The sequence below is a fragment of the Oncorhynchus mykiss genome, chromosome 15 (genome assembly GCF_013265735.2).
Source record: "Oncorhynchus mykiss isolate Arlee chromosome 15, USDA_OmykA_1.1, whole genome shotgun sequence".
NCBI classification, from domain to species: domain Eukaryota; kingdom Metazoa; phylum Chordata; class Actinopteri; order Salmoniformes; family Salmonidae; genus Oncorhynchus; species Oncorhynchus mykiss.
In genome coordinates, this window is record NC_048579.1 from 50,880,414 (window position 1) to 50,900,684 (window position 20,271).

At 44.3% G+C, this 20,271-nt stretch overlaps 1 protein-coding gene across 6 annotated transcripts in view; it reads right to left on the reverse strand.

Annotated features, from left to right (window-relative positions):
* The window catches only part of LOC110490257 (dedicator of cytokinesis protein 4), a 142,642-nt gene that overhangs the window by 93,900 nt on the left and 28,471 nt on the right, over positions 1-20,271 (reverse strand). For 4 of the 6 annotated variants that reach the window (XM_036944554.1, XM_036944552.1, XM_036944556.1 and 1 more), the window contains exons 2-7: positions 10,633-10,716; positions 8,256-8,296; positions 7,899-7,954; positions 7,412-7,568; positions 6,718-6,866; positions 6,136-6,220 (exon numbers count right to left, since the gene is read on the reverse strand). In XM_036944554.1, coding sequence (XP_036800449.1) covers positions 6,136-6,220; positions 6,718-6,866; positions 7,412-7,568; positions 7,899-7,954; positions 8,256-8,296; positions 10,633-10,716 — 572 coding nt within the window. The remainder of the gene's footprint in view (positions 1-6,135; positions 6,221-6,717; positions 6,867-7,411; positions 7,569-7,898; positions 7,955-8,255; positions 8,297-10,632; positions 10,717-20,271) is intronic. The other 2 variants (XM_036944555.1, XM_036944557.1) reach the window with 1 other exon arrangement.

The window sequence follows — 20,271 nt, forward strand, 5'->3', positions numbered from 1 at the left end:
TTGAACTGGATGAAAGCTAAATTGCTTTCAACACCTTTGCATTGCATAGCTGTGGGAGCAATGTAGCAGCAGCAGCCTATCAGAAGAGCTGGAGGAATGGCCTATTGGGGGTGTGACTTTGTTTGTTCTTTTGGCCACCCGTGAGCTTGAATGTCATTCCAGGTAATATGTTCTTCTTTTATGGTTATATGTTCACTGCCAGCAATGAATCTTAAAGAAATTGGAGGATATTTGAAGGAAATCTGATCAAAGTATGTAAAATTACAGTTGCTTCTACATTGATCAAGTTTAAACTTCAAGTTACTGGTCCCCTCCTGTTGATTCATTATTATTAAGGGGACGAGGCGGAATCTTAAGTATTATTTTATACACCAACGGTAACATGATATTCTCTTGCCAAATAAGGCATGTTTGCAGAGGGGCGTGGTTTACATTTGCTAGATAGCTACTCTACTGGTGCCAAATGTTTACTGTAAAGTGTCAGCAAATATAATTAAAGGTTTACCCTATTTATCTATGGCAAATATACTTATATGTTTCCCCTTTCATTTTTGTCTGGTGTTAGCTAGTTAGTGGCTAACTAGGTCTTCATCCGTGTCTGGTGTTAGCTAGTTAGTGGCTAACTAGGTCTTCAGTCAGCATTGAAGAAAAGGGGGGATTCAAAACTCTGACGCAGTTGTCATGTCAACACATCCATCAGTGCTGCTGTGAAACACATCACAAAAGACATGCCAAAACGGGAGAGGTAAAATATATACAGTTGAAGTCTGAAGTTTACATTCACTTAGGTTGGAGTCATTAAAACGTGTTTTTCAACCACTCCACAAATGTCTTGTTTGTCTCTTGTGCATGACACAAGTAATTTTTCCAACAATTGTTTACAGACAGATTATTTCACTTATAATTCACTGTATCACAATTCCAGTGGGTCAGAAGTTAACATACACTATGTTGACTGTGCCTTTAAACACCTTGGAAAAAAAACTGAAAAGGATGTCATGGCTTTAGAAGCTTCTGATAGACATCATTTGAGTCAATTGGAGATGTACTTGTGGATGTATTTCAAGGCCTACCTTCAAACTCACTGCCTCTCTGCTTAACATCATGGGAAAAATCAAAAGAAATCAGCAAAGACCTCATAAAAAAAATTGTAGACCTCCACAAGTCTGGTTCATCTCTGGGAGCAATTTCCAAACGCCTGAAGGTACCATGTTCATCTGTACAAACAATAGTACGCAAGTATAAACACCACGGGACCACGCAGCCGTCATACCGCTCAGGAAGGAGACGCGTTCTGTCACCTAGAGATGAACGTACTTTGGTGCGAAAAGTGCAGAACAATCCCAGAACAACAGCAAAAGACCTTGTGAAGATGTTGGAGGAAACAGGTACAAAAGTATCTATATCCACAGTAAAACGAGTCCTCAGCAAGGAAGAAGCCACTGCTCCATGGGGACAACGATCATACTTTTTAGAGAAATGTCCTCTGGTCTGATGAAACAAAAATTGACCAAGGGGGAAGCTTGCAAGCCGAAGAACACCACAATTATGTGGATATATTGAAGCAACATCTCAAGACAACCAAGTTAAAGCTTGGTTGCAAATGGGCCTTCCAAACGGACAATGACCCCAAACATACTTCCAAAGTTGTGGCAAAATGGCTTAAAGACAACAAAGTCAAGGTATTGGATTGGCCTTCACAAAGCCATGACCTCAATCATATAGAACATTTGTGGGCAGAACTGAAAAAGTGTGTGCGGGCAAGGAGGCCTACAAACCTGACTCAGTTACACCAGCTCTGTCAGGAGGAATGGGCCAAAATTCACCCAACTTATTATTGTGGGAAGCTTATGGAAGGCTACCCAAAACATTTGACCCAAGTTAAACAATTTAAAGGCAATGCTACCAAATACGAATTGAGTGTATGTAAACTTCTGACCCACTAGGAATGTGATGAAAGAAACAAAATCTGAAATGAATAATTCTCTCTAATATTATTCAAACATTTCACATTCTTAAAATAAAGTGGTGATCCTAAATGCCCTAAGACAAGGGAATTTTTACTTGGATTAAATGTCAGGAATTGTGAAAAACTGAGTTTAACTGTATATGGCTAAGGTGTATTCAAACGTGTGACTTCAGCGGTATATCCTTGTTGTTTGAATTGCTTTGTGCATCACCAATGTAGCTTAAGGTGATTTTATACTGCAACACTGCATCCAAGTTGCTCAACGTTTCAGAAGAGCTGTCACTCAAGGTGAGCTCATGAATATAAGCTCCTCCTGGTAGTTAGCCATGAGAGGAAAAAGTACTTTTCAAAATGACTGTACAGGATTTTTAAATAATATCTGCATCGGTAATGTGATATTAAAGAGCTGGTCACAACATTGTAACCAGTTAATATGAAAGTCGTATGTAAAGAAAGTGTTAGGAGTTATTATTTCATGTTATGGAGCCAACTTCATATTTTGATTAAAAGGAAATGTATTTCATTGCTTGTAAGCCAATTAAATAAATGTGGATAGGTAAAAATCGAAAATGTACTTGTTACAAAATGGGTTGTGTGTGTATATATTAGTTTGAATTTGTTATTTATTAGGTTTAACAAAAGGATAAAAGTAAGTTCAATGTTCAAAGAAATAGGTTGCAACTTGAAATAAGTTTGTTAAAAATCAAATATAAAACAGTTGGCATTGAATCATTTTTGATTTCAACAAATGTTTTTTGAATGTGTTAAACCTAACCCATTTAGTCGTTTTAGGTTGATCCAAATGGCCATGTTAAACAGTGCACACCTATAGTAACTGTCGGGCTCGGTCGATGGACTCAAAGACACCACCTCATCTGCTTGTACATACAAGTTTAATCCTCCAACGCACTCCATCCGCAACTAGGGCTGTGGCGGTCATGTAATTATGTCAGCCGGTTGTTGTCATGCAAATGACTGCCGGTCTCACGGCAATTGACCTTAATGAACACAAACACGCTGAGCATCTTCCAGGCCTCCACACACACACAAGCTGCTGATGCGCGCGCCTTTGGAACAGCTAAAGTTAAAAAGTATAATGCATCAAATTAATATACACCATCACAATACAGCCATTATTTATTTTTGGCAGGTCTAAAGAAACTTTATGATACACAGAAAATTATTTCAGAAGAACAGAATATGAGTTGGCCTACTGTATGTTATCTCACTAATGTGCCATGCCATACGCTGTAGGCTTGTTCATGCCATTAATTTATAATTGAACTCAGCTGAATAACAGAAAGGATATTTCTCCCATTCCGGAGCTAGAGCGCGCATACGTAGTAGCTATGTTGAGCGTAAAAGTGATCCTTTGAAACAGGTCCTATACACCAGATTTAGAGGTACTTGACAACTTTAACTGCGAATGATAAAAACCTTAGAATGCCTAAGAAATCCAAAGATATATGGGCTGCATGATACGACGTTAAGCTATTGACGATTTGAGAAAGTGCAAAAAAAAGCTTGTGCTCCGTTCCTTGCCTCAGGCTGCACACGCTGTTCTGTCATCAAATTATCATTATTTCACCCATCAGACTATTCTCAATTTAATCTTGTCTTTACTAATATGTCAAATTTGCTTAGATTTTAGAATGGCCCATTATGAAAATGGGCAGGAAAAATACATCAACCGTATACACTCGAATAGCGAATGGAGGCCACTTCCCCGCTGGTTCGTCCCATGTCGGGTAGGCTACTCCAGTTATTTCACTGCATAGCAGGTTATATTCCGTCCAAACTCTGTATGCCATGGCCTCTCCAATCATGTTCCTGCAGCAACCCAGTGCTTAATTTGGGAAATCAAGTGAAATCTGTTCGGGAACATAGATAGTAACATGTTTTCCCAACAAAACATACACACAATGATCAAAAGTATGTGGACACCTGTTCATCAAACATCTCATTCCAAAATTATGGGCATTAATTTGGAGTCGGCGTTCCAATTCATCCAAAAAGGTATTCGATGGGGTTGAGGTCAGGGCTCTGTGCAGGCTAGTCAAGTTCTTCCACACCAACCTCATTTCTGTATGGACCTCGCTTTGTGCACGGGGGCACTGTCATGCTGAAACAGGCAAGGGTCTTCCCCAACCTGTTGCCACAAAGTTGGAAGCACAGAATCGTCTAGAATGTAATTGTATGCTGTAGCGTTAAGATTTCCCTTCACTGGAACTAAGGAGCCCAGCCCAAACCATGAAAAGGAGTCCCAGACCATAATTCCTCTTCCACCAAACTTTATAGTTGGCAGGTAGCATTCTCCTGGCATCTGTCAAAACCAGATTAGTCTGTTGGACTGCCAGATAGTGAAGCATGATTCATCACTCCAGAGAACGTGTTTCCAGAGAACGTGTTGCAACCGAGGACACACGTTTTTTCATGCGCTACTTGCTTCAGCACTCAGCGGTACCGTTCTGTAAGCTTGTGTGGCCTACCACATTGCGGCTGAGCCGTTGTTGCTCCTAGACTTTTCAACTTCACAATAACAGCACTTACAGTTGACTTAGGCAGCTCTAGCAATGCATACATTTTGCGAACTGACTTGTTGGAAAGGTGGCATCATATGACGGTGTGACGTTGAACGTCTCTGAGCTCTTCGGTAAGGCCAGTCTACTGCTTATATTTGTCTATGAATATTGCATGGCTGTGTGCTCAATTTTATAGACCTGTCAGCAACGGGTGTGGCTGAAATAACCAAATCCACTACTTTGAAGGCGTGTCCACATACTTTTGTATTTCATTCAAAACGGCCCCAGTCTCTGCGCACTGAAGGGGAAACGCACCATGGTAAGATATTCAGTAGCTAAAAGGTAATGTGTCAGCCTATTAATGATGGAATATAAAAATGCCCTATTACTAGGCTATTCAAAATTGAATACAAATTCCTTATAATTTAAGCTAGACCAATTACATACCAAAGATATTGTAAATCAGTTTTTTTGTCATGTTTTTCTGCCTTCTGTAATATGCAGGTAGGCTATATATTGTATAACAGAACAGTCATCATTTTAATTCCGTGGTTTTTCAGGCTTGGGCTCATATAGGCCTATCAGTATGCAAAATTCTCTAATATGCATCTGTTTTAAATTAATCACCACCTTGAAAAGCGCTGTCCATTTCGTTTGTGTTTGTCTTTAAAACAACACCCACAATGACCATGTTTCCCACTCAGTTTCAACCTGCTGTTGAACTTCTTTCTTCAAATTGATCAATCACAGTGAGGTGAGTTTTAAAAGCGCATACTGTTTTGATGTGTTTTTCAAATCCATTTGCATTGATGTCAGAGTGGTTAGAGGGACAATAGAGCCCTGGGTAACAGGCCATTAGTGACCTGATGATCATTAGCGAGTCGGGTACTAACCAACACATGTCCAGAGTGCATAACAGGAGATGGCCATGACTCAACGGTCACAGAGAATTTGACCGCAGTCATGACTCACGACTGCCGGTGTCGCAGTAACGCAGTCACCGCAACAGCCCTATCTACAACTCAATAAAGCCACACAATCAAGAGGGCCACAAAGAAAGATATGCCTTTGTCACCAAACAAATTCAAACGGGTCCGCTGCTGCCATTGTCATGATGATGGCGATGTTATTATTGTTTTGCATCCATGACGACAACTGTAATGTGTTTTGTTCTTCCCCTGTTGTATCTTCTGTCTCAGTTACTAAGGAATGACTAAATTTCCACCCGCATTAGGCTTTTACTTCACTCATCCCCCACTCCCCTCTTTCTCATCCCCTGTACATTATTTTTTTAGCAAAAGGACTAAGTGCCTCACATCAGGATTGGAGCATCAGGCAGGGGCTGTGGTCGCTATGGTTTCGGGGTGGGGGTGGGGGGGGGAGCGCTGCCTGGGGAGGAGAGTGAGGAAGGGAAAGACGAAGGGAGACTCTCGTGTACCTTTATTCTGCCTTAAAAGAGTAAAATACACGCCTGAATTACAGACTGCGTGGCAAACACGCAGCAGTCGCTAGGGCTAGCTATGTGGCTAATGCTAGAGAAAGGTATAGTGGACAGTGGATTGATGAGGATAGTGAGTGGGGAATACACAGTAACAAGAGAACAGTGTTCAGGCAATTGTTCCTGGTTTTGGGAATAGAACTCACCAGTTTGAAGAGTTCTGTGACGCTGATCTCGTCTGGGTCCACCATGCTGAACTCCCTGCGGGGTACCAGGTCCAAACTCAGCTGTCTGGAACACACACACACACACACACACAACAGGACTGTCAGTGCATCAAACCATTCAGACAGGACACACTTGACAGAACTGGAAGACTGCTATGTCTCACAGGGACATAGAGGGGTACCCACAAACACACACTCTAATCTCCCAAGGATAGATAAGTCTTTCAGAGCATGGGATGGTATAAGACAAGGAGAGGCAGGGTCACAGAACTCTTCAAACTGGTGTTTGCAGGGGGAGCGGTCTGTCATCTGTCCACACCCAACAGCAAGGGACTGACAGGTGTGGTTTCATCTGCCCGGGAGATAGAGACGCAGTGGAAAGTGTTTGTGTGTCTGATACGAAATGAAAAGTGTGTGTGTCTGTATGAATGTGTGGTGTGTCTGTTTGAAGGGGAACGGAACTGATTGAGCACAGCATGTGCCTGGGGAGGGAGTGTGACATTCAAAGACAGAGGGACTGAGACTGGGATGCAGGAATGTTTCTCTCTCCCCACTACTCACTCGTTTCCCCAGTCCAACCTGGCAGTGATGTGCTGTTTGACGTCTTTCATGCGGTCGTTGGTGAGGTGACCAACCAGAACCTGTCTCCTCAGGTCCAAGATCTCATTCATCACGTGCCACAACCGATGGAACAGATCCCCATCATTCTTCTACACAGAGACAGAGAGACAGAGAGAAAGAGCACAAGAGACAGAGAGACAGAAAGAGCACAAGAGACAGACAGCGAGACAGAGAGAGAGAGAGACAGAGAGAGCACGAGTCAGAGAGCGCACAAGACAGAGAGAGCACAAGAGACAGACCGCGAGAGCACGAGAGATAGAGAAAGCACGAGAGATAGAGCACGAGAGCGAGCGAGCGACAGAGCGAGGGAGCGACAGAGCGAGCAGGAGAGAGAGAAAGCAAGAGACATTTCAGAGTAAAACAATTGGGACCAGACAGTCAGCCTGCTATAACAAGTAATGCATCACAAATTCAGACGTTATGTCTAACAAGCACAGATCATTTATTAGACACAAACACAAGCAATGTTACTCATTAATATGCAGGAAAAAAAGCTTCCACTGTTTGCTGCAGGAAAAACACCTGAGGCATAATGTATTGCCCACTAGTTGAAAGGCATTCCCTGTCTGTTAATACTCAGGTCTATTCTCCTCTCTGCAGGATGTGTGGGGTACACATGGGAACACGCACGTACATGCATGTCTGTGCGAATTCCTGCATGCATTCCTACATGTGTGTGTTGAACAGTCTTTACCACGTAGAGCCATTTCCACATGGCCCCCCAGTCTCTCAGGGTGGATGTCATCTCAGTGATAACAGAGTCCTCTGTGGGGATGACAGTCTCAAACTGCCTGTGGGTCACAGAGAGAGGAGAGAGGGACATCACATTACTACGGTATACCTACCGAGCATGGGTTAAAAGACACACTCACGTGACAGATAATAGCGCAGTGTCACTATGAGAGGCTGGTCCAAGAGGCACTCAACCTCCGTTCTGCTATGATGACGTTGATCTAAATGTTTATCTAACGTTTCCTCTCCGCAGAAATGACACAAACCTCCCTCACCTTCCAGACTGGCTGATCTAATAAGGCGGTTTGCCTTCTCAGAGACAGACACGAGGAGACACACACGGAAAGACAGACAGACACACACACACACACAATACACTCATTACTCACCCTTTGTTCTTGATATGGGCGTTCTTCAAGTGAATGTAAGTGCATGGGAAAATACCCTGGGGGGAGAGAATAAACAAAGTAATGAATGGTGAATGTCATTTTAACTGTATCATTAAAACGGCACTACCACTAACACATTCTGTTAGCGAGCGTAAATGATGCAGATAATCAATACAAATGAATAATGCGTGTATGTGTGTAAGTGCGTGTCAACGTGACATTGTTAAACTATGAGCCTCTCCCTACTGACCTGCTCACTGCACAGCCCTCAGATCAAAGCAGAGAGCTGATATTTCTGAATCTGAAAATAGCAGCTGCGCTGACAGCCTCAATAGCACACAAGAGAGTCTCACCCACCTTGGCATTTGGATTCTTATGGACGAACCCCCTGTACCAGCCTGAGGAGACAAAAAAATTAAATAAAAACATTTTCATCGTGTCACTGTGACTTTCAGACCCGCCATCTTTCTTTCTTTTTATCACTACTTTTGACCAGAGCACTATGAGTTACAGGGCTGCCATTTGGGACACAGAACAGGGTTACTGAAGCGTCGACACTTCAGCGCCGGGCCGCACCAGTCGTCGAGCTGCCCAGCTGGAAAACTGAAGGAGAGCTGGAACACTTTATCACGGGAGGCAGGATTTTGTCGCTGCACTGTTTACTGCAAGCCTACCAGGCCCGGTGTTACATGGCACTGAGCACCCTGTATTTGTTCTGGCCACCGGCCAAGCTGGTGAGCCAGGGGGGGGGGCGTCAGTAGTACCACGGGCTGTAAGTAGCACCAGGAAGTGTAAGTAGCACCAGTAACCTAAGGTCATAATGTGCTACTCGTTTTAAAGAGGTGAGAATGAGCCTCCCTGCTGCCACTGTCTTGTGGTCTTGCCTACTGATGGACCTCCACGAGGCTCTTTATGAACTCTTTCTAGGTTTCGCTTGGCCAGAGCATGTCAGAGAAGACGTATGTCACCTATCACCCTACAGTAGTACTTGGTGACATAGTATCAGCACTGGCAGAAACCATTTTTTTTTTAAGTAACTGGTCTCCTCTCTAGGACAGAATAGATAGACCTTCTTGTCAACACCCTTGTCTTTGGGTTGTGGGGACCGGAACATATTGTATTTCGCCCCGTCCTCTAAAACCAAACACATACGCTACATGACCAAAAAATATGTGGACACCTGCTCCTCCAACATCTCATTCCAAAATCATGGCCATTCATATTGAGTTTGTCCCCCCCCCCCCGCCCCCGATAACAGCCTAAACTCTTCTGGGAAGGCTTTCCTCTAGACGTCAGAACATTGCTGCGAGGACTTGCTTCCATTCAGTCACAACAGCATTAGTGAGGTCGGGCACTGATGTTGGGCGATTAGGCCTGGCTCACAGTCGGCGTTCCAATTCATCCCAAAGGTGTTCGATGGGGTTGAGGTCAGGGCTCTGTAGAGGCCAGTCAAGATCTTCCACACCGATGTCGACAAACCATTTCTGTATGGGCCTCGCTTTGTGCATGGGGGCATTGTCAGGCTGAAACTGGAAATTGCCTTCCCCAAACTGTTGCCACAAAGTTGGAAGCACAGAATCGTCTAGAATGTCACTGTATGCTGTAATGTTAAGAATTCCCTTCATTGGAACTAAGAGACCTTGCCGAACCATGAAAAACAGCCCCAGACCATTATTCCTCCTCCACCAAACTTTACAGCTGGCACTATGCATTGGGGCAAAGCGTTATCCTAGCATCCGTCAAACGCTGATTCATTTGTCGGACTGCCAGGTGGCGAAGCGTGATTCATCACTCCAGAGAATGCTGGAAGCAACATCAGCACAAGAGCTGTTCGTCAGGAAATACGTTTCCACTTCACAATAAAAAGCACTTGTTTACCGGGGCAGCTCTAGCAGGGCAGACATTTGATGAAGTGAGCTGCTGGAAAGGTGGCATCCTATGACAGTGCCACATTTAAAGTCACTGCGCTCTTCAGTAAGGCCATTCTACTGCCATTGTTTGTCTACGGAGATTACATGGCTGTGTGCTCAATTTTATACAACTGTCAGCAACGGGTGTGACTGAAATAGTCTAAACCACTAATTTGAAGGGGTGTCCACATACTTTTGCATTTATAGTGTATATTAGATGTCAGATAATTTCCTTTGGGGAGTTTGTAATGCATCATCAGCCATCTCAGACGGACCTGTCATCGGTCTGTCTGTGTGTCCTTGAGCAACAACAGGAAGTGAGATTGTGATGCCCTGAGAAGGGAGGAAGGTTGCGTCAATGCTGTGTAAGTTAGCTGGGTGGAAACAGGAAAGTGTGACGGGGCACCTGCTCTGTCTGAAACTATGTCAAAAATGAACCCGTGAGTGTGAGCGACTCGGCCTTGAGGCTCACACACTCCTTCGCAATACACAGCCAAGCAAGGACACACACACACACACACACTGGCAAGCAGAGCTCAGTGTGGGCGGGAAGCAGGAACCGAAGTCTTCTCCCTCTCGCGGCACAGGAAACAGTAGCAAACTGAGAGCCTCCACAAACGTTTATCTCATCAAATAGAAAACATTTCATGTGCAACATAATACTCCTGAAGGGACATACTGGGGAGGGAAACGTGGCCCAACTTCAAAAACGTTGACTACAGCCCCAGTAGCAGCCCATCTGTGAGTCACAGTGGCTGTCTGTGAAGCTCGGAGGGTGATTTGTGGTTTATGTGGGTGTGAAATGAGTAGAGGTTATCAGTTACCTTCACATTTCTCCAGGAGCTGCACCGTGTCCCCAATTTCCAATGGCAAACCATGCTGGACCGTCCCTCTGAAACTGGCCAGCACTGAAACACAATAGAAGATATACTTTAATACCGGTGTGTATTTTTACGTGTGTAACTAGGTAACACACCAACTCGACACACACACACACAGTCCAAAAAAAAAGAAGTCTTAAATCACTCTTTTCATGTCACTAAAATTGAATCCGAGCTCAACTGTCTTGACTGAGGTTGTGCTGTGATTTGTTTCCAGTGTTCCCTGGGCAGACAGAAACAGGGAAGAGGATGGCCTGCTGGCTGCTGGTAGATTGAGTAAGCCTCTGGGTGTCAGGCTGAACTACAGGGAAAATAATGTCATTCTGGGTCTTTCTGCTAGGAGGCCTCTTGTAGGAGGGAGGCAAAACCTGCGGAGGCTTAAGAGTGGGACTCTCTTTGATGAGCAGCACGGTCAGTTAGAGGGAGCGAGAGAGAGCGAGAGAGAGAGCCTAAAGAACAGGGGCAGGGTGAGGAGGAGAGAGACAGAGAGAAAGAACAAGCACGCAAGAGAGAAAAATAAAAGAGTAACAATCTCAGTCGATCAACAGAGCACTTTTCTCTAACAGCGTCTAATAGCTGGGTTAGCAGTGAGGAGTGTCGACAGACGCCATTCTCTGTGGTTCTGAGAAACAGGACATGATAACAGCACTCGGAGAATTTTCCAAGCTGCCACACTCTGGGGGAAACACATCTAATAAGGATAGTACCTACGACATGGAAATGAGGAAGACTGGAGTCAGGCAAGGGTTTTGGAGAGGGGATTTCATTTCATGGGGCACAGGGCAACCTTGTTTACCTGACCCGGCTACAAAGTCAGTGAAACTTTAATTGGGAGGTTCCGCTACATGAAATATAACTTCCAACACACTTTACTTGCACTGTGCTAACGCTTGAACCACAAGTAGAGTTTTCCACTTGCAGTGCACTAAATGATGCAGTTTGAAGTAGAGTTTTTAATCGTTTCTTGGTAATCTATTCCCCAGCTGTTGTCTGTCTGCTAACTGGCATGGCTCTTTTCCAAAGATGTTGGCACCTGAAAGGTGTTCACTCAGCGGGGAAACTATTTTTTATTTTCTCTCCGGGGGAGAGGAGGAAGTGCCGCCTTAAAAAGGCAGGACAGGACACACACACAGGAAAGAAATAAGGGGACATGATGTGATACAGACTGGATTCGAACCAGGGACTGTAGTGACGCCTCTTGCACTGAGACACACAGTGCCTTAGACCACTGCGCCACTCGGGCGACCATAAAAAAAAAAGCCTCACACACAAATATAGCAAAACCACAGACGCACAGATATGATATGTGTACATGAACACAGGCACGCACATAGCCTCATAGTGGTGAACCTGTCACACAGGGTCAGGGCCCATGTTTCCAGTCGGCTTGGTCTGAGGCAGGAGTTCAGTCACCACAAGCTGTGCTCTGCTCTGCTGTGACACACATCTTCTCGTGGGCAAATGGCTGTTCCTATTTCTGACCAGGCTGCCTCGTTCATGCTGAACTAACTTAGACATTACGTAAAGACTGCAGGAAACTGAAGGAAACACACACACACACACACACACACACACACACACACACACACACACACACACACACAGGAATTCAGGAACTGGGATAAAAGTCAAACTTAAATAAAAGTGCTGGACTGAACAGTGACTGAGAACCATGAACTTATATGACAATATCTCCTTCAGACTTGAGATGAAAAGACGTGTGTCCAAACGGGAACTGACTACTGTAGGCTCCACACCCTGAGCCAAAGTGGAGACTTAGTTGCACTAACCTCCAGTAATCTACCCATGGGCTGCGTGCGGCTGCGACTCTCACCTTGCCCTAATCCTAAGGCAGTCCCCCCCAAAGCCAGAGAGAAGACTGGCTGTGTACTTTGAGCTCAGTGTTCTGTCCAGGGTGGATGGGGAAAGGCAGGCAGATCGGTACAAAGAGCGTTTGTGTGAATTAGGCTTACCTGTGCTTTAGGCTGCCATTTGGAGTCGAGGCCTGTCAAGTGATCCTACAGTTGGTTTGTCGGTCTCCCTCTAAGCTCCTTATAGGAACATGATGCAGACCACTGGTTCAGACAGGCTTTGGTGTAGTTTGTTGTGTTGTGTTCAAAGGCACTGGGTTTCACAGGCTGTACTGAATTGATCGAGGAATACCAGGTTTACAGCTAGCTAGGTATTACACAGACCTTGGTGTGACGTGTTCAAACCACGCAAGATGTAAAAGGTAAGTAGCTACCGATTGATTGGGTGTGGCAGGCATAACGTTTGAAAGTATACTTTAAAAGAAGATTAAACAGTTGTCTTGCATGAACCAGACAGAAAATTCAGAGAAGACAACGAAACAGACATAGCAGGTTCTTAGTGCAGAGAGTCTCTGCCAAAAGAACTAGAAAAACAACCTGCAGTCGACGCCAACCAATGAGCAACTTGAGTTCAAAAGGCTCCGTAAAAGTGGTTTTAACAGCCCGTCCTCACCCCCTTTCGCTCCGATTTGTGTTCCAACAACGAATCACAATCGTAATCCACTCCTCCGTCAATTATTCAACACATCATTAATATGCTAATTCATCACCACAGACACATTGACCCTGCTGCCTGAAATGAGCAAGTGTGCATTTTCCATTATTCAGATGTGTAGTTGTTGGATTCCTACTCCAATCCACACATACTGGAATGGAATCAGGTTAATAAATAATGGCGAGAACGAGACCGCACTTGATTTGCAGGAAGTTGCAAAAACAATTAATCAGCAGTAAGTGATATTCAAAATGGAAGGTGACATCCCTCGCTTTTCACCTGCTCTTATCCGTCCCTCCTCTCGTTCCCTCCCTTCCTTTTCCTATTCCTTCGCTATGTGCAAGGCTGTGAGTTGAGGATGGTTAAGTCCTGCTTTATTTATACTCTGGCGTCTGCAGGATTTACATCTCAAGCCACAGCCATCTGCTTGGGTTTGACTTTCACAACCATGAAACGGTTGGGTTTCATAACGGGAACTCTTGACAGCAGAGTTAGAATATCCAAATACCCGACAGAATCAGTGATTTATTCAAAGTTCTGAACAGATTGTTAATGTTCTCTGGTAGGGATGCATGATATAAATCGGTGAACATATAGGAATCGGCTGACATTAGCTACAGCCTGGAATCGAACCGGTGCCTCTTTTGCACTGAGATGCAGTGCCTTAACACACACATGGACACAGAGGTCTAACAATTCAACTGTACTAGAATACTTAAAAGGCAGCACAAAAAGAAATGGGGAAAGGTTTTTTGGCAAGGAAAATATCAGATATAGGTCAAAAGTGTCATATCGGTGCATCACTATTCTCTGGCAAAGGGCTGGTAGTTGGTACAGGTATGCCATTGTGGCTTCGACACGGGTAGAGAAACAGCATCATTTCTGCCATACAGCTGAGCCCCGGTCGAAAACAAAGACAGCATTTGTCTAAGACTGTCTTGCTTTGCTGTGCCATTTTCTGGACTCGACCGTGGCCAAAAAAACTCTATTCTAGCTATGCGAATAAACATGACAGAGTAACCCAGAATTAACCACGTTGTTTGAATGGGTCCCAACCCATTATGTCCCAGTTCTAGGGAAACATTACAGATGGACATTCTGCGGAGAACAGGCATGCGTCTTTAAATACCCACTCATAACATATTTTTCCACTGTGTTACTGACACAAGGCAATGACTCAGCCCCCCCCCCCCCCCCCGGTTAAGTACACATATGCCTACAGTCTTCAGGCCCTCCAAACACACTTAGCATCGTTGGCGCAGAGAAGCGTATATGTGTGTGTATATACGCACACCACGGTCCAGTGAGACATGGGGCACGTAGCTTTGGGCCAAGCCTGGTCATCTGACAGAGCGCTGTAACACTGAGACACGGATTAAAGACGTGCCGATGCGCTTCAGCGCTCTGCTCTCTCTCACAAAATGTGATTTCCTGGGGATGAGCTTCGACCCTGGAAGAGGCCGCTATGCATTTTAAAGCAGGAGGAATCAACAGGAGCTGACCGCGTGAGGCAGCAGACGTCGGTCTCACAGCATAGAGTATATGCACACACCTGCACCTGCCTCACAGCATCTAGACGATACGGCCGTGAAGCGAGAAGACCCAGATTGCGCCACGCTGCGTCAGCTCAGCTAGATATTATAATATATATATACATAAGCTCTCTCGATGAGAGAAGGAAAGACAGGCCAACAAAAGCTAGGCTGGTGAAATCGCTCACGAGGAACGGCTTTCATTTCACCTTTTCCATTTCCAGTTGTCCTTTCGATGCCTTTGTATGTCGAGATAACGGCGAGAAGCAGGCTATGGGGAAACAAGCGACCGCTGGCAACAATAGCCTTCCCTCGAATCATAACACCTCAAAATGAGCTTTCATAAAAGATAAGTGTATAGCGTCTCTGAGGTGGCAAGGGCACGCACAGAATATAAATAAATTAAAACCAAAGTAATTACTACACATAACATCATACCGGGATCCATAACGTTCGATGAACACAAATGTAAGCCGCGAAATAGGCTTACTCCTACAAATGTCAATGCAAGTAAATCATGCAAGACCTCACAAGGAGTAAGATAGAAATTCTGCTTGTTTGATGCTTTGTTCGCTCTGGTCTGAATGTATTCATAAAAAGGCAAGATTATGAGTTTTGAAGGAGAGCAGTGTGCTGTTACAGAGGCGCTAATTGTGTGTGTGTTTGTGTGCATGTGCATGCTAATGTGTGCGTCCGCCACCTTTCAGCAGCATCCTGTGAGACGCTTCAGTGCCCCTTCTCTTTCTGCTCATTACAAAGGGAAGTCTAAGAGAGGACTGGGTGTTCTGCTGTGGCTGCTTTAACATGCAGGTCTCTCCTAGCGCGTGAATCGCACTAACTAAAGCCTCTCGTAAAGAAGGAGCTCCCCTGGTTCTGAGAAACGTGTCTAGGCCTGAACGACGTCGCATAAAAATCACACTTTACGTAACACACTGTCAGCCTAAAACACGAACAGGGTGTTTACCGCGTATGGTACAAGGAAGTTGTACCACACGCAGACATGCTCTCAATCTCTGCAATAAACCACATACTCTGCTGATTTACAATCAGGCTATCTAGTGATTTATTCAGATCATCAATGAAAATAGAGTAAAAATGTCAAACGAAACGGATTGTTTAAAAACTTCTTGCGGATCAGTGAGACGCTATTGTCCCATCGTCAACTTCCGGTGAAATTGCAGAGCCAAAATGTATATGACAGAAATAGTCATATTTAACATGCATGAAAATACAAGTGTCATACATCAGTTAAAAACTGAAGTTCTTGTTAATCCAGCCACTGTGTTTGAATTCAAAAAGTCTTTACGGCGAAAGCACACCATGCAATATTCTGAGGACAGCGCCCAGCACACAAAAGCATTAAAAACATTTTCCAACCAGGCAGATGTGCCACGAAAGTCAGAAATAGCGATAAAATAAATCACTTACCTTTCAAGATCTTCTTCTGTTGGCACTCCAAAAGGTCCCAGCTACATCACAAATGGCTATTTTGTTCGATAAAGTCCTTCTTTATATCCCCAAACACTCAGTTTAGCTGGCACGCTTCATTCAATAATTCACCGATTTCCCTCCTTCAAAATGCATACAAAATGAATCCCAAACGTTACCAATAAACTTCCCCAAACAAGTCAAACAACATTTATAAATCAAACCTCAGGTACCCTAATACGTAAATAAACAATACAATTTAAGACGGAGAATCGTTATTGGCATTACCGGAGATAAACAACAAAGGATGCTCATTCACCAGAACACGTAAAAAACACTATAGCCAAAATGGGAGCCACTTAGAAAAACTACAAATTCTAGCTAATTTTTCCAAAAACAAGCCTGAAATCCTTTAAAGACTGTTGACATCTACTGGAAGCCATAGGATCTGCAATCTGGGACGTAATTCCCTTCATGTTAAAAATGACAGCCATAGGAATCAATGGTGGGCTGAATTGTTTTTCTTCTGGATTGTTTGTCCTCGGGTTTTCACCTGCCATATCAGGCCTGTTATATTCACAGACATTATTTTAACAGTTTGAGAAACTTTAAAATGTTTTCTATCCAAATGTAACAAATATATGCATATCCTAGCTTCTGGGCCTGAGTAACAGGCAGTTTACTTTGGGCATGCTTGTCATCCAGATGTCAAAATACTGCCCCCTAGCCCAAATAGGTTTTAACATCTGCATATTGTCATGACAAACATATACAGTAATGGCAGTGTCCACTAGGTGACAGCCTCCCTAATGACTAGGCCAGGCAGAGGAAATCATACATGACTCAGATTAAAAGGGGAATATAGGTCAGAGCAAGTCCAACGCAAAGCTATCCCACTCCACCTCAGTCTCAGGCCTAATCTGCCTGCCTACTGCCTCTATCCGTGGGCTGGTTGGGTTGTGTACGTGTTTGTGTGTGGGGACAAGCTGAGGGGAATGTCTGTGTTCTCTCTCCATCTCATTCCCTTTTGACACTGAAAAGGGATGTTGCGATATTGTAGCTTTACGCAATATTGCATGTCAACGGCACCGCAAACTGAGAACACAGAGATCCCTACGCCTCCTCACGCCAGCTGAGAGGAGAGGACAGGGGGAGAGGAGAGCGGGAGGAGAGAAAGATGAGGATACAGAGCGACAGATGAAGAGGAGAGAAAAAAGGGATGGGTGAGGATAATGAGATGAAAGAGAGAGAGGGATGGCAGAGAGAGAGGAAGGAGGGAGGGAGGGTAGAGGCAGCGTAGAGGTCATATTTGATTTATTTACCCTTTTTAACTCGGCAAGTCAGTTAAGAAAAACATTTATAAATCGTATTTACAGTGACGGCCTAGGAACAATGGGTTAACTGCCTTGTTCAGTGGCAGAAAGACAGATTTTTACCTTGTCAGCTCGGGGATTCGATATAGCAACCTTTGGATTACTGAGCCAACACTCTAACCACTAGGCTACCTGCCGCCCCGATATGAAGCGTGCTGCATCAGCTTTTACTGTCTCCACACACAAACACATACACACACAGCCCCCCTGTGAGGTCTTTGTGAGGCCTCTATATTCATCTGTCTTTGTTCATCACATCCCTCCATCTGGGAAGAGGGGAGGAGTGAGGGGCCACCTACTCCTCCCACACTTCAATCTCTCTGCATCAAATGACATCTATTACTTGCTCTTCCCACTGCACGTGTATAAACACACACACACACGCACGCAAACCCACACAGGATATCAAATGAAGCTTTTGAGTGTACATACCTAGCAGTCAGAGAGGAAAACAAAACACACGTGTGTTCACGCAACACACACACACACACACACACACACGTACAGCAGACAAGTGAGCAAGTGGCCACTGACTAGGCATGTGACAAACTGCCCCCACTCTCCCCCGCTCTCTTTCCCTAAGCCCCATTGTCTGAGTGACAGAGTAACAGAGATGACAGCTGTCTTGTTTAGCTGTCACCACAACTGCTTCCAGGAAGGGGGACGTCTCGGTCTCAGCCTCAGCCAAGAAGTCACGACCCGGAGAAAAAAAAATATCCTACATACTTGTAATAACACCCCCTTCCCCCAAAAAATATCCTGCTAGTGAGTAATCTTCGTGGAGCACTACCTTTTGGGGATGATAAAAGTCTTCGTAAGAGAGTGTGAGGTTGACCTTTGAAGTAAAATGTTCCCTTTGCGACTTTAAGAAATGTCACACTGACTTTAAGCCTTTTCGTCTTTGCTATGTTTTCCTTCATGTTTGAGGGAAGTCAGGATGTGGTCAAGCAGCCTAGGGCTGACCCTATTTAGTCGACTGGTTTGTTTGGTCGATGTCGATAGGCTCTTGGTCGACAGTTGTTTTTTTTGTAGTAGAGCAGTTGCAAATGCATTTTTTTATGGCGACACACTAATTCATTGCAGAGGCTGCGGGGATGGCACAGTCCATCACTAAGACATACGTGCTCCTGAAATTATATATGGTTACATTATGCAAGAACAATGGTGCAACATTTTATAACAAATGTGTTTTCCCGAATTGTAACGTTTCTTAATATTAACATATAAATGCCAAACATCCCTTATCATTTAACTGGGTATTCACGTGAAAATGCACATGAACTACCCTCCCCTCATGTGCATTTTACCAGCAGGCTTAGGGTCTCATGTGTCTTCTCAAGTACCCACTCGTGGATAGGCCAAGTCACCACAGGGGGTCCTAGTACCCCTGGATGGGAACCACTGGTGTAGCCTGTTACCGGCAACTTCAGGAGCATAAGGGCAGAAACTGCAGCAGCGGGAGAAGACGCTAAATGACTATGGGATTTTACATGTACTATTGGGGATTTTCCCAGTACATGTGTTATGCATCTTAGAGTAGTAAGCATAATCAATATAGGCTTAACCATTATGTGTGTGTGTCACATATACTCCCTCTCTCCGGCCTCTAGGTCATCAGGCTGCTGATTATCCCGCACACCTGTCACCATCGTCTCGCGCACCTGGACTCCATCACCTCCTTGATTATCTTCCCTATATCTGGCAGACCCATTGGTTCTTTCCTCAGGTGTTATTGACTCGGTTTTCATGTCCGTGCGTTGTTTGTGTTTCGTGTTCATGGTTTCTTTTATTTATTAAAAACACTCACTCCCTAGACTTGCAGTGCACTCGTTACAGTGTGTCTGGGTCATTAGGTTAAGGGGATCCATTACCTAGTCCCGTGAGGGCCATTAGACATGCACCCTGGAGCCATTAATCAACCCTTTAGGCACCTTTAGACATGCACCAGCAATAGGAGCGTATGTCTGTATTATTTTTTTGCATTATTACTATAGGTATGCCACAAAATAGAATCTATGCCCTAATATCTGTGCCAATAAGAGGAGGGAAAAGTTAAAGATGGGCCTAAACTAGTTAGAAGCAAGACAAAGAGATAATAGTGGCTGAATGCCAAAGGGTATGAATCATTAACATAAAGAGGAGTAACTATGCATGTCATGTAAGGATGAAAACTGTATAAAAGGAGTGTGCCGAGGATGGGAAGATAGTTGATCCATGGACCAGCTCGGCGTGTTACGTTGTAATAAAGTCTACTTTTGAATTAGCAAGTTCCGGTATCTGAGAAATATTATTGGGACGATATTTCTACGAGAGTACTTGTTAGCATTGCTAACCTTCGGATTACAAAGTATCAGTGGGGTTTGAAAACAGCGCCCCTTGTGTTAAGTGCCAGTATTACAGAATATCCCAGTATGGCACAAGGTCAGTATGAAGGTATGACTATCTGGATACCGACCAAGCCTACTTAAAGCATCAGTCAAGCTCAGAGCATATGGTTGATTTTATTAAAACACATAAAAGGTGTGTCTATATATGGAGAAATACACGTTTTTTTTCAAACCAATCGATTGGTCAAAAGACCAGACGGCTCTCGGTCGACCAAGATTTCTTTCAGTCGGGGACAGCCCTAAAGCAGACAGAGAGTAGACTACTGGCTAGTCCATGGATCTAAGAGCAGACATACAAACAGCACCCAGCTCAAGCCCGTCTGTGCACTCAGACAC